This window comes from Dromaius novaehollandiae, chromosome 1 (genome assembly GCF_036370855.1).
Source record: "Dromaius novaehollandiae isolate bDroNov1 chromosome 1, bDroNov1.hap1, whole genome shotgun sequence".
NCBI classification, from domain to species: Eukaryota; Metazoa; Chordata; class Aves; order Casuariiformes; family Dromaiidae; genus Dromaius; species Dromaius novaehollandiae.
In genome coordinates, this window is record NC_088098.1 from 67,074,313 (window position 1) to 67,088,469 (window position 14,157).

The 14,157-nt window shown below is 39.5% G+C and overlaps 1 protein-coding gene across 8 annotated transcripts in view; it reads right to left on the reverse strand.

The window, feature by feature from the left end:
- The window catches only part of EPS8 (EGFR pathway substrate 8, signaling adaptor), a 138,884-nt gene that overhangs the window by 21,204 nt on the left and 103,523 nt on the right, over positions 1-14,157 (reverse strand). For 7 of the 8 annotated variants that reach the window (XM_064515543.1, XM_064515555.1, XM_064515551.1 and 4 more), the window contains 6 exons: positions 13,185-13,311; positions 12,623-12,711; positions 9,200-9,274; positions 8,443-8,591; positions 5,958-6,141; positions 2,378-2,511 (listed from right to left, as the gene is read on the reverse strand). In XM_064515543.1, coding sequence (XP_064371613.1) covers positions 2,378-2,511; positions 5,958-6,141; positions 8,443-8,591; positions 9,200-9,274; positions 12,623-12,711; positions 13,185-13,311 — 758 coding nt within the window. The remainder of the gene's footprint in view (positions 1-2,377; positions 2,512-5,957; positions 6,142-8,442; positions 8,592-9,199; positions 9,275-12,622; positions 12,712-13,184; positions 13,312-14,157) is intronic. The other variant, XM_064515569.1, reaches the window with a different exon arrangement.

Below are 14,157 nucleotides of genomic sequence, written 5' to 3' on the forward strand. Positions count from 1 at the left end.
ATTTTAGGCATATGACTACTAACGTGTCTCTGAAGCTACTTACTGTTAAGCTGCCTTTCCAAACTTAGTGCTTGAAAACAGACTGACTGTGTCTTCCTGCCTTGCCTACAGCTAACCATCCTGTTCCCTCCAAGAACCACAACTCAGGCAGAATTTACAAAGAAATGCTTACGCTTCGGTTTCACCCAACTCTGTTGCAATCAACAGTAACATCCCTAGAACACAGGGAGGCTGGTGACTGCATGTTTTGAAGAAACCATAACTCTTCAAGTCTAGCTTAATAAGCCAAAGTTTTCTTGGGGCAGGAATATTCTCAATGCTTCCCTCCATCCATCCTCCACTGTGTTTCCTTATTGCCTATCAGATATATTGTAATTGCAACTCCTTGCTCTTGTATGCATGTCACATAGGAGCCTACTGGATTATAGTGCCTTCCAGGGTCCTCTTCCACAAACGATGGCACAAAAATAAACCACGCAGCATATTATTTTGACACACCACAACTTGCTGGAGAATTGCATTCAGACTTTATTGCTTGGCATCAGAGGGAGCCTTGACACAGGAGTCCCAGGTGGACCCTAATAATGCACCGGTAGTTTAAGATTCTCATAGTTCAAGCTGTCCAAGGAAAGCATGTCTTACTCTAGATCCTGACATGTCAGAACTTGGATCACTGAAGTTCCCAGTGATTAAATAAGTCAAAAAGCAGTTGAAATGGCTGAAATGGACAGCTTGTATTCCTTCCTCCCCCAAACCTGCCTTTCCACCTGCTTCTTCACAGTTGCTTTAACACTTATCTTTAAATTGAAGTTACTTACAGTAATACATATTAATAGCTTTCCCCCATAATGAGCTCCTAGCAGGCACATATCGTATGTCTAAAGAGCCAATTAAAAATGAGAATGTTTGTGTAGCATTGAACAGGCTGGGGGATAACGATACGCTGCAGATGTCTGCATTTGCATCGGCACTAGCCATCTCGACTCCCTTCTGCAGTCAGTGGTGAGAAATCGGCACTGCTACAGCACCTCGTTTCACATCTTTCAAAAGACTAGCTTCACCTTGTATGAACTGCTTCTTAGAAACACCTGTTCTCTTTACCCACTACAAAGGAGGCTTGAATGACTGATTTGGATGCAGCCAGATATACTGATACCATCTACAGCTCAATGCAGCAAGTCCCATTCTTGAAACCTGAAATGGAGGCAAGAGCACTCGCATGGAATACTCTTACTCCGAGAGGACAAAACAGGCCTTATCACGTTACAGATAAAAGAGAAAGGAAGTTCTAGCAGAGATCATCCAGATTGCAAGCTGAGTGGTCCTGAGAGAAGAACCCAAAGAGTAAACAAGTTTGAGAAAAAGATTAGAGATGACTACTACTGCTGTTGTTGTTATTAAGAATAAAACAAAACTTCACGAAAAGAACCAAGTCTTCGTCCTGCACACCATGGGGGGACCTGTTTGCATGCAGGTTAGCAAAAAAATCTTTTGGCACATAGCTCAAGCGTAGGAGACATTTTCAGCAATAGAGCTACAGCAATGCCCCCCCCCCCCTTTTTTTTTTTTTTTTTTTTTTTTTTTTTTAAGTCAACAATCTTATCCCTAAAACTTACCATTTGGCATGGGGGAGTAATGCCAGCCCTGCTTTACTGATTTACTCCCACAGCTTGCACTAATATAAATTCTCCATACACACAAGGCTGAGACTACAAGGATCAGTGCATTCGATCTACTTAAGCTATTTGGATTTAGGCTAAAATAGAGGGGATGAAAAAGGATGTGCAAAAAGACTCTGGTTGCTATGCAAACATTTCAGAGTATTTTGTGTAACTAAACATTGGTAAAAGAGCAGAAGGAAGGATTAGTTACTATTCTGAAAGTGGATGTTTATGCACCAGTCCAGAAAACAAAAAGCAGAACACCAAGAAGCAGTAAGTGAGCAGCTACACAAATCAAACAATCATTCAGAACAATGACAGATGAATCTCAGAGTAGATTTGTAATACTTTGTAGTTCCATAAAGAGCAAAGCATACCTTTTAAAAAATACGAAAAAAGTAGAAATAAAATTTAAATGAAAACAAGAAGATCCAGTGCTCTGATTCAGGTCAACAGGCTGAAATTCCACTATATCATTTCTGACAAAAGCATCAATTTACAGGGCACACAAGCAGGGTAGTACCACAGAGAGTATACTACAAGAGTCTTAAAGGTGTGACTTAGAGAAGCAGAAGCAAAATACCCACTGCTAACCAGAATTGCTTCCTTACAGAAATAATGACACAACCAGAGGCAACTACAGACACCTCCACCCCAACAGCAGTAAGTCGGGACAGTTATCCACAGCACGACGTACGACGTTGACTCCATGTTACCTATCTACATGCCGGCTAACAGTTTGCTTAAAGGCAGCAACAGCGGCCCCTTGGTCCAGCAGAGGCCCTCTTTTGTAAATGGTGTTACTGAATGCATACCCATCGGACGGGGGGTAGTCGGGAACGCCAGGAGGCTGCAAGACAAAAACACAAAGCCACAGAGCGGATTAGTGTCACCTGCGTGCCAACAGCACTGGCTTATTGCACCTAATCCAGAAGCCCCAGGGTCCCTGCCAGCATCTGCGTGTCCCTGTTCTCAGGTGCTTGCGGTTCTGCCATGAAAAGTTAATAACTTCTGCATTTCAAATACATAAACAGAGAGATCAAAAGGAGAAGAATAAAAGAATTTCTACTCTAAGTCATCCCGCTGCATTAATATTGCAGGGGATGTTCTTTAGAAAAACAGTTCTCTGGGGCAAGGTCCATGTCATCTTTTAGGTATCACTACAGCAACAGAACTTACAAACAACAATGATTGAATGGCTTTAAAATAAACTGCATTGAGAAACTGCTTTGAGCTTTTGTTCTAAATGCACGCTTTAAGGCAGAAAACTCTAGCAAGCTAACACTAAGTCTCAGTAAGAAATAAAGCCTCCACAATAAAATTGTGGTTCACTTCTGTAACCGTCCTGCTGAACATGACTGAAGTCAGTGAAGAAATGCAAAAAGGAACGTGACACTCAGTGTAATTAAGGATTTGAATTAAAGAAAATAATCACAGTTTATTACAAGCACCTATGTAAGCATACTTGACCCTTTACAGAATTCTTTTTAAGAACCAGCTTTTCACAAAAGCCCAACCTTAAATACAGCAATGATACTCTGCTTCTAGTAAGAACTATTTTAAAATCCATTGCCCAAAATAAATTATTTTAATAACTAATCTCTACTTAATTTCTGAAGGTTATGATATAGAAGTTGCTCATTCTAGAGCTCTTTTTCTCATACCATCATCCTGCTGCACAAGTTAGAACAACCGAGCTTCATCGGAAATTCTCGAATCTCTCAGCCTGGCTTCTGTTTTTTCTTGCTGTGTGGCTACAGAAAAGTCACCCGCCTCCTCTATGTCTCAGAGTATCAGACCTGGTGCCCAGAGGCATTTATTTGTGGTGCTGAGGCTTTGTGAAGAGAAGTGAAAAGCCCAAAGAAACCCATATATGCAGAATGTTCTTAAAAAATACATTAGGAAAATCTCTTTGAAAAAATCTCAAGCATCAGCTAGTTTATACATTACAGCAAAAGATACCCGGGGAGTAGGAATTTGTTTTATTTCACACAGAAATTTTTTGCACTGCCTCAGCCTCACCGGACCACAATCACTGGTTCCCCGTTGTTTCGCTGCCATTTGAAGTCACCATCACGGAGGTGACTGTACCTTGAGCCCCCTGCGGCACAAACCATGCGTGCAACTACATCATCAGATTCAGGAATGGCAAGGGGTGGGGGGCGGGCGGAATAAAATAAAATCTCACGAAATAGAGCATATGATGCATTTTGCTAGGTGCCAGATCAATCTCTGATAATAAGGGCCGGGCACTGTAACCCCGGCAGCAGCACGCATGGCATTATCCCACCCAGTGCAGGAAGGGAGCCTGGGACGCCCCACGCCAGCGCTGATGCCGGCGCCCAGCACGAAGGGGAAAGGAGGAAGCTCACAGGGGTCCCTCAGTCCAACATCACACCGAGGTATAAGGTAAATTAGAGGCAAGGAGTGAACACTTAAACTCTCATTTTCCCTTCACTTTTCATTGAATAAGCTGTTACAACAAACTTATGAACAAGTAGTTAAGGTGGCCACTCTGGCATCGCTCACTATAGGGCAGTCCGGTCGCTGCAGACAAATAGCATTTTGCACTCGCATCGCTCTTTCCAGCTGAGCACCCAAAGCATTTTGCAGCTATTAAGCAGCTCAGCGCTTTTTGCCCTGGAGTTGCTGCTGAGGAGGGGGGAGCTCACATGGGAGGCCAAGGTGTCAGGGTTAAGTGACTTGGCCAAGACCACATGGGAATCAGTGACAGAGTCAAGAACCACAGCCTGAAATCTCGCCTTTGTGTGGGTTTTTTTTGTTTTTTGTTTTGTTTTGTTTTTTTTAAAGACCAATACAAAGAGTCTAGGCTGTCACAAACAATTACCAATCCAAAGATCATTACTATAGAGACACAAAACCCTCTCCCCTATCTTATTCCCGACCACCACCACCAAGATTTCACTTTAACTTATTACACACAAAAAACATTACATGAAATATTTACAATCATCAGAACGCAAAAACTGATGCTCTAGGGTTTTTTCAATACTATTTTGCATATTTCACACAGCACTCGAAGTGGATAAAGGGGTTTTTTTGATTTCAAAGAAGCACAACCGAGGAAATCAAAAAGCCTGCATAGAAAATGTAGGGTAGTAGCGAAACTCTGAGACAATGTTTGATGTGGCTTTTTGGGGAGATGAGTGGGGAACTGGGTGACAGCAATGGCAACAGCTAGATTTTACATTACTGTGCCCACTAACTTTGCTAAACGCTTTTTTGCTCAAAATGAATCATAGACAATAACTCTTTTTCAGTTCATTTGTTTTTGCATATTTTATCAGGCATAAAGACAAACAGTGTTTTAAGTAATCAAATGTGAACCACGTTAGCCTCCCTTGCTTGGGAGAAGTTTTACCCAGTTTTTTCACCTCTACAGCTGAGTAGGTGTTTTTTTTTTTTTTTTTTTTTTTTTTTAAAACCAAATGAAGATTTTCCTCAAAACTCAGAGTTTTATTGTGACAAGTTTTCCATGGGCAGTTTATCAAAACTTCTGGGGGGAAGCTTTGTTATCTCCACTGCAGAGAATTGCTCTGCAAGAGAAAGCCAGCCCACAGCAGCCAGTAATACAGTATATTATGAATTCAGGTCAATCTGCCTACGACTGAACATTGGTCTCCTATATTTGAGACAAACACCCTAACCACAAAAATGTTCTGATTTTTTGTTTCTTTTAACAATGAAAGTTGCATGAGATAGAAATGGCTTTTCCTCCCTAGCTTTAGCCATCTCTGGGCCACATCCTTGTACACACACACGATCTCCTAACACACCTATGAAGGTGTGGAGGCAGGCTCCTCTCCAGCATTATGGCAAAGGGTAGTCAATCCTGCACAGGGAAATGCTCACTGCAGTAACTCAACATTAGAAAGCTGAACCCTGCTCAAAACCCAAAATGGCAACTACAAAGAATATTTTTCAAAAGCACAAATGGCAATCAGGTGATCCTTCTGAAATACTTCTTTTGAATCTTCTTCTTGCACGTGCATTTCTATCACAAAAATGTTTGTCAAGCTCATCATTATACCATAAAGACAAAATCCAGTATCATACTATTAAGATGTACTGTGAATGCAGTACTGGTGTAGATTGCTTGGGGAAGACATGAAAGTCTATGGACTGAACTTAGAAAATGTTTTCATGCATAGTTAACAAGTACTCTTCCATATCACAGCTGTTAACAGAGACTTGGACTAGTGAAGTAACTGAAACTAGTGAATTAACTAATTTAGAAAACAACTAATTTAAAAAACATCACAGTGTTTAACCTACCTCAGTTGACAATCTTCTCATTTCTTGTTTCCGCTGCTGCTCTGCAACGTTTGCCACAGACTCAGCCAAATGATTGAGTTCTTGTTCCTTTGGAGCTCCTATGAAGTTCAGCAAAGGAGGCTCCCAGCCATTTCGGAAACGAGGGACATAGGGTGGGATAAAGTGGTCTTTGGGCCAGTCCGCTCTGAAAGTAAATTACAGATCTGTATCAGGAGGCATACAAATATTTATAATAGTTTTCCTAAGAATCAAAATGCTTTATAATTTTTAGGAATAAAGAGAGGAGACTGGGATTACAGTACAGAAATAATTACGCTAGAATGCAGAAAATTGGCAGAAAGCATTATTCATTGACCACAACTATGCTCTTTGCTATGCTGAGCAGAAAAACTGCTCCTGCCCTAAGGACCAGTTAGAGCTACAACACAACAAATTTCTGTCTCACAGTGAAGGATGAGTAATAGAAGAATCAATCACAAACGAACCTGGGATTTATTTTAATTGCTAGATGGGAAGAAGTATTGCAATGCCATATTTATGTTAAAGTATAGACAAAAGACTTCAAAGAAACAGTCTGCTTCAAAAGACTTGAAAGTAGGCATGAAGCACGGATTGCTAGGGGACCTAGCAATACCTACATAAAAAAAATTAGAGGATAAATAGCTTTTCCTACAAAACAAAACTCCACACACTCTACAAAACAAGAATTATCATAACATTTGCTGCTTTATAACCCATACTTTTTTTAAACTGTACTACTATTTAGAGCTCCTTAAGCATTCCCTATTCTCATACACAATACCTAAATTTATGCTTTCGTGCTCTGCCTTTGCAATATACATAACACTCTGTCCTGCAGCATAAATTACTGTCTCTTCACAGTAGTAACAGAAGGGGGAAGGTACATTACAGTCTTTTAAAACTCTCATTATTGACACTGTTGAAAATGAATCTAGTGACAAGTGCTGTCGGTTAAACGAGTTACAGGAGCGGTCAGCATTTATTAGCCCATTAGCAAGCCAGTGCTAGCTGTCCCAAGTTTTATCATTCACTTCTTGCTAAACTGCACCACAGTATACCTCTGTATGCTGAGGCCAAACAGACCATCATTTCTAATGCCCACAGCTCAACCACTTATATGCCAAGTGCTTTTTTCTTCCCAGCCCAACAGGAGCTACTTCTCTTTGGACTAAGCTGTTTTTTTCCAGGAGGTACTAAGGGAATGATGATGGTAGTTCCCAAGATGAGGAGCCCATTATTTCACTCAGTGATCATACACCCTGCACGGGGCTCCAGAGCTGTGAGGGAATTTCCACAGTCAGCCGCACTGCAAGCTGCAGCGAAGCCAGCAGAGCTTGGGGCAGGTGGAGGTAAACAGATGATGCTTTGCCTGGATAAACTCTCTGGCAATCACGAGGAGCTGCAACTGATGATTCCACCTCATTTTGCAATGGCAAGCTAAACAACGGCCCAAAGAAGGAGAAGCTTGGAGATTTCCTGCAGCAAAATGAGATCAAGGAGGAGGAAGAGGAGGAGGACCTGTACCTTGCTCTCCCTACTCTGAGGACCTTCATCACTTCACATTCTAGGGTTTTTCATTCATCCTCTTCCACCAGTAAAGCACTCAACTACTTTTTCATTGTATTTTTTTTCTAGAAATCCAATTGAAAGATGTTTATTTCCTGATTTGGACTCTAAGAACAACGATGAGTACACCCAAATACATGACGTATTTCCAACCCAAGCCATTACATGCTTAATCATTATCACATGTCCTAATCTACCACAGATATCAGAGTTAAGACACGCTGTTAATTAAGAATGTTCTACTTATCTAAGTAATTTCAGATTATATACTCAGCTCAAAACTATTATGTACAAAGCTAGTTTTTAACTAAGCCAAACCATAATAGTGAATCCATTAGATACAATGTGCAGGGTAAGTACGTGTAACATGATCCAGCCAACAACCGCTGTTCAGAAGTCATAAACATTTCCCTTATAGCTTATTGTGATGCTTTCAAAGGAGTAAAGATATTGTAAACTTCCAACTTTTAATAATCATTGTCAGTTAAAAATTAAAATCAGCTTGTATCTTTTTTTTCAACATTTCATCACTTTTTATTGCACTTTCTTAAAAGAGATTTTTCATCAAGTCTGAATGGTTGCCAAAACGATGGTGAAAAACAACTGGAAACATGTAAAGGACAGTTCAGAAAGATAATACCAGAAGTTATGTAATCAAGTCTCACCTTCTTGATATCATGGACAGAAAGAAAATTACTGTCTGAAATTTCCCCCTCCCTAAAACCAAAATTCTCCAAAATCCCACTGAATCAAAGGGTTCCTTTCCAAAAACTTCAAAGAAGAATTCCGAAGACCACACCAAACTAATAAGTTTGCTGATAGTAGAAAATCTGGTTAAGACCGCACTAATAAACTTCAGATGAGAACATCTCTAAAATATGCAAAGGCTTTTTCTCACCTAGCTTTGGTCCACGTGTCACCCAACGACATCCACAACTGCCCTTCTTCACTGGTGACAGTAAACCGCAGGAAGTCTATAGTATCCTTCGTTAGGAGGGGGCTGAGTACTGTACTAGCAAGCTCTGGACCTCCTGTTGTCTGCACCACCTAAATCCCGATATTAAAAGAGTAGAAAGAATATCCATATCATCAGTCATAAAATTCATCTGAATGTGAAGTATCTGTAGTGATGCTAGGAAACATTTATTACCAAAATGGGGGAAGGTTACCTCTGAGAAGTTAACCGTGTGTCCTAATGTCCTGAAGATGAACTAAAACCATTTAACGTGGAAGAACTGCTCTTCTACTCAGCTACCATCCTACATTTAGACCCACTTTTGACAATACTATTTAACTGATCATAAAGCACTTACTTCCATTAAATAAACAAATGGCTATGCTTCCAATGCTCCTTTTGCCTTATGTAAATTAAGCAGTTATCTCCATTTTTCATTGTTAATTAGAAATGATAATGACAAACCTTCACACACACAAAGCTAAGGATGATTTAAATAAATATATTTAATAGACGGGAACACATGCAGAAAAGGATATATTTATTTTCTAAAAAGTTCATAATCCTCTGATACACACATTTCTCCTTAGTTATTGTCCAAGGACACATCATTTCAATCTTGCTATCCTTTAAAAGGTTATAGAGCATATAAACACAAGAGTTCTGAAGGAAAACATTGAAAAGAGTTATAAAACCTTACCATATGTAGTGGTGTAAAGAGAAAATGAACCAATTCAGCTGCACTAGGATTCTGGATATGCAACTTCAATTTGGCCTGAGGGAACGGGAAAACATATTTTACAAAATAGTTAACTTTTATAACAAATACTTAACATAAGAATGGCCATGCCAGGTCAGACCACAGGTCTAAGCCCAATGGTTTGTCTCCTACATCAGCTGAGACCAAAGTATGAAGGAAAGAGTGCAAGAGAACAGAGCAAGCTCATAGTCACCTTCCCTCAGCTACCACATCCTCTGGTAGTTTGTAGTTCAGGGGCTGCTTGAACTAGAAGCAGTATTTTGTATTAATAGCCATCAGTGGACTCTTCTGCTCCATAAATTCATCCAGTTACTTTGAATCTGCATAAATTTTGCATCTTGTTGTGCACAACAAGAAGTTCCACAACTTAATTGCCTGTTTTGTAAATAAGTCTCCCCTTTGGAAGATTGTCAGCTTCTAGTTTCATGAGTACTTTGTAGCTTTGAGTTAGAAGAAAACTGAGCAGTCAGTTTTTCCTACTCACTTTTTCCAGTGTTGCTCATAATTATTTACAGCTTTATTACAGTCTTCCTTTTTGTAGACTTTTTCAAGTTAAAGTCTATCCAGTCATTCCTTGGAGCATTCTTGTTCTTCTCTGTACCTTCTTCAGTTCTGCTAAATTCCCATAAGGAGCAAATTGAAACCAGCGTACATAATGGCACAGTGATGTTCCTTATCCTTTCTTTCCTAATGGTTCTTAACATTTACTTGGTTGATCACTATTGACCACAGATGATGTTCTCACAGAAACCTGTATTACAACACCAACATTTTGTTCCTGTCTAGCAGAAGTCAGCTTGAAGTCTCTTGTTTTAAATGTAACATTACATCTATTTTCCCACCTGTACATGACACTGTATTATATCCATCAATATTGAATTTCATCTGTCACTTTACTGTATGCTATCATGAAGCATTTCTATATTTCTCAGATTTACAGAGCTGTCTGGAAATTCTATCCTATGGGATTTTTTTTTCTTTTAATAGATCAAATATCTAGGTACAGACCTCAGGGGTACTGGCCCATAGTCCCTCAGATCTCCCTGGAAACATTTAAAGATTATTGGCATTTTCTTAACCATATCCCTTCCTCTGGAATCAAGGCAGTTTTGAGAGAGGTCACACACCCCAGTGTATACTTCAGCGATTTCATCCGTAAGTTTTTGGAAGAAATGGATGAAGTTCCCAAGGGTTCTGTTGATCTGTTTCTTGTCATTTTGATTGTTTTCTAACCCCCCATTACTTGAAACAGGTATTCTTTCATGCCACCATTGTTTACAGGGAACACACTGCCCACTGCCAAGCTCTTTTAAGAAAATATATGCACAAAAAATTCATATACTTTCTCTGCTACAGCTTCCCTGAGGTTTCCTTTTATTCACTGATCACCCACTAGCCCAACAGATTCCAGAAGCACGAAGCACACCAGAATGTGTTTTAAGAAATATTACTAGCTTTCGTTGCATTTTGCAGACTGTTCCTTGCACTCCTTTCAGCCTTAGTCTATTTTTACATTTAGCTTTCCAAAGTGTGTCTTCAAATGAAGAAATAAGAAGGATGTGCTTTTACTTTTAATAACTTCCTATACAATGTTCTTCGGTCATACCAACTTTCTTTTGGTCTTTCTAAAGTTTTTTTTTGACAGATGGCAAGCATTTTCTGAGAGTCTCCAGTACAGTGTTTTTAAATAGTTTCCATTCAACTGCAAAGGATCTTATTCTTTTAGCTGCCTCTTCTATTTTCAAACTAGATTCTTCATTTTATTTAGTTCTTCTGTTCTCAAATAAAGCACCAGGAAGTGAAATTTGAGGATTTTGTTGTTCCTGCAACGATGCCGAAGCACAGCGCTGTTACAGTGCACCTCTTCAAGAATAACATTAGAAAACAGGTCCTGAATGCTACTCAGCACCAAAACAAAAATGCTTCTTCTCTTTAAGGTCCGCAAAGCAGAAAACAGCAGCATTTTTAAAATCAGGGTGGGGGGAAAGAGGAAAAATCACATGTCAGCTTGATATTTGCTGGATAAATGTCAACTGTTCTACTACTATTGTGCCTCTTGTATGACAACTTACTTGGTCTCTGTAAACATTTAGTACAATATACTTGCCCACTGCACGGGAGATAAAGACTCAAAGGTACACAGGTTAGTCTTAGGTGAAAAACTAAATTAAAGACAGAATTCAGTAAGAAGAAATAATGAAGACATTTTAAGATTGCAAGTCCTATTACCAAGATAACCGATTTTCCTGTTGGCCTAGCTCCCACAGCAACTGGAAGAGCCGGTATCCGGCAGGAAGTGCACTGAAGATGTCCCTCTGCTTGTTGAGGGCACATAACATGACAGCACTGTGGACAGAACCTTCTGAGGCCAGAAAGGTCCTGATTAATGACAGCAACAAGCACGGAGAACCTGATGTATGCAGCTGAATAAAACTAATTTAAGACCTCAGCTGGTGAGACTGGCAAACATGCAAGAGAGCTGCCTGTGGTCCCAACAGACTTTCCTAGAAATCTTTCTACATTTTCAACTCAAATTTTGCAAGTAAAAAGATTTTAAAGAACAAGGATGCTGAAAGAGGGAGAAATATGCTCCCCTAGTCACTGGCACTGTGCAGAGCCTTTGAGGAGCAGCCTCCCAAGAGCTGACCCGAAGGCTACCCTAGGCCAGAAGTCACCAGTGCTGCTCTTGGATCAGCTCCGAATAGACAGGAAAAAAGGGAAAGGCCAAGACCAGCCACCTGTCAAGCTCAGCCATCATCCTATGTGCTGGCCAAGGACCAAAAGAGATTATATGTCCAGGTCTATCCACATTATTAAGAGGATATTTGTGAGTCTGCTTCCTTTTAAAGGACAGAGACCACGATAATGCAGGCTCTGGCCCCCAGGTCCCCAAAGGGTGTGAACACCTCTGCACAGGAGGTAGCAGTAGGCCCACCGGATTTCTATACGCAGACAAGGCACCAGGAAAGTTAGACAGAAGACATAATTTGATAACTGCATTCCCAAAGACCAGATGAACTTCCAAAGTTCCCTCAGGGGAGTCAAAAATAAGACATTCCCACTGCCTGCAGTATCAGGAACCTCCAAAGAAACACAACTTAAAAATACACGGCAAATCTGTTGCATTATTTTTTCCTCCTTCCTCCTCCTCCTCCTCTTCATCCTTCATTTTAGTTCCTCACTTCATACCAGTGGGATGGACAGGGTTCTTAAAACACTGGCAAACTAAGGCAGCCAAACTGACACACAGATGAATTTGCAGCTGCAGGAAAAACAAAGATTGTCTTACACCTAACATCATCTATCCCATGAAAAAATGTTGTAGCATGCCTCACAGAACCATATAGGTTAGCAGTTACTTACCACAAGATTGAAGCCATGCTTGAATTTTTGGAAGCAGTCAACAAACTCATCTGCAGGTGGTGGCTTTGCACGGAGGGTAAGAACTCCCTCTGGTGAATAAAATGAGAAAAACTATACATATATATGTAAAATTTAATTTCTATAAATATTGCAGATATAAAACTAAAATATAAATATATTTTAACATATTTCATTAAATATAAATAATTGATTTATGATTATTCTTTATATTTTATATAAATAAAATTAAATATTTAAATATTCTGTATTAATTGTTGCAACTACTTAATATATTTACTGACTTACAGAATTTTGTAAATACAGAGCCATTACAATGAGCCATATTCTGGAGTCACACCTCTAAACAGTCACTCCCCACTGATTTCAGACAAATGTTTGTCATCAAGTTCTCTCTAAGAATATACTGCCTAGGATGTTTTTTTGCTCAAAGTGAAACAAAATCGATACCTCAACGAAAAAAACACCACCACAAAAAGTCACATTTACTAGCTACCTCAACGATTCTTAAAGAAACAGAATCTAGTGCAGTAAGAACTCCTACCGCCAGGTCCTTTCTTTTTACTTTTCTTAGTTTTCTTCCTCTTTGAAAGTTCCGCAAATGCTTCAGCAGCTTTTTGAAGTTTGGTAACAAAATATTCAATGTCATCCAAAATATGGTTCAGAATTTGCTATGAGAGAAAAGAAAAGTAGAAGTTTCTTTACTGAAACTGTAGCAGAAATACTCTAGGGATCAAGATGACTCTTGGACATCAGCAGCTTCTGTACAAGTTAGTGCTAGAATATTGCATGTTTAGATTCATTATGTTTTTAACTTTATATATCTGCACTATTTTAAAGCCTAGATTTTTCAAAACTCAGGACCACTATAAGTTTTTAAAAGCACTGAGATTACTAAATTCAGATTTCAGTTACATTCATTCACACACTGCACTCATTCTCTACATATTACATTCATTCTGCACATACACACTACACATTACATTCATTCTCTCAAAGCACACGAAAAATATCTGTTCTAGTAAATTATCTGTGGAGGACAGCATTTTCCTAAATGGTACAGCTCGATAATCTCTTTTAGTAGAAAGTATTAAGCTATCTGTCAAAATTCAGGATGTGATTTTGCAGAAGTGCTCTTTGAAGAATTGTTTTCAAAGCGTAAGTGGAAGAGAAAAGAAGGCACTCTTAAGGAAAACATACGTGCACCACTCCAGCAGGCTCCAGCATGCTTCCCCCAAGACCCTTTGATGTTGCTGATGGCCACATCAGAGCAGAAAGGTAGAAAGTTACAACTGACAACCAGGGCAGTATTTGATAGTGCGTACATCATGGGACCTGCTCAATACTGTTGCTCACAGGTCAGAGGTGGTTATGTTATACACATGCATGGCTACATTTGTCTTCGGAAATGACCGTATGTTGATACTCCAGATATTGCACATATCTATGTCTGACTAACTTGACAGAATTAAAGTTTATACATACATAGCATGATGAATTTGGTCTTCAGAAAATTA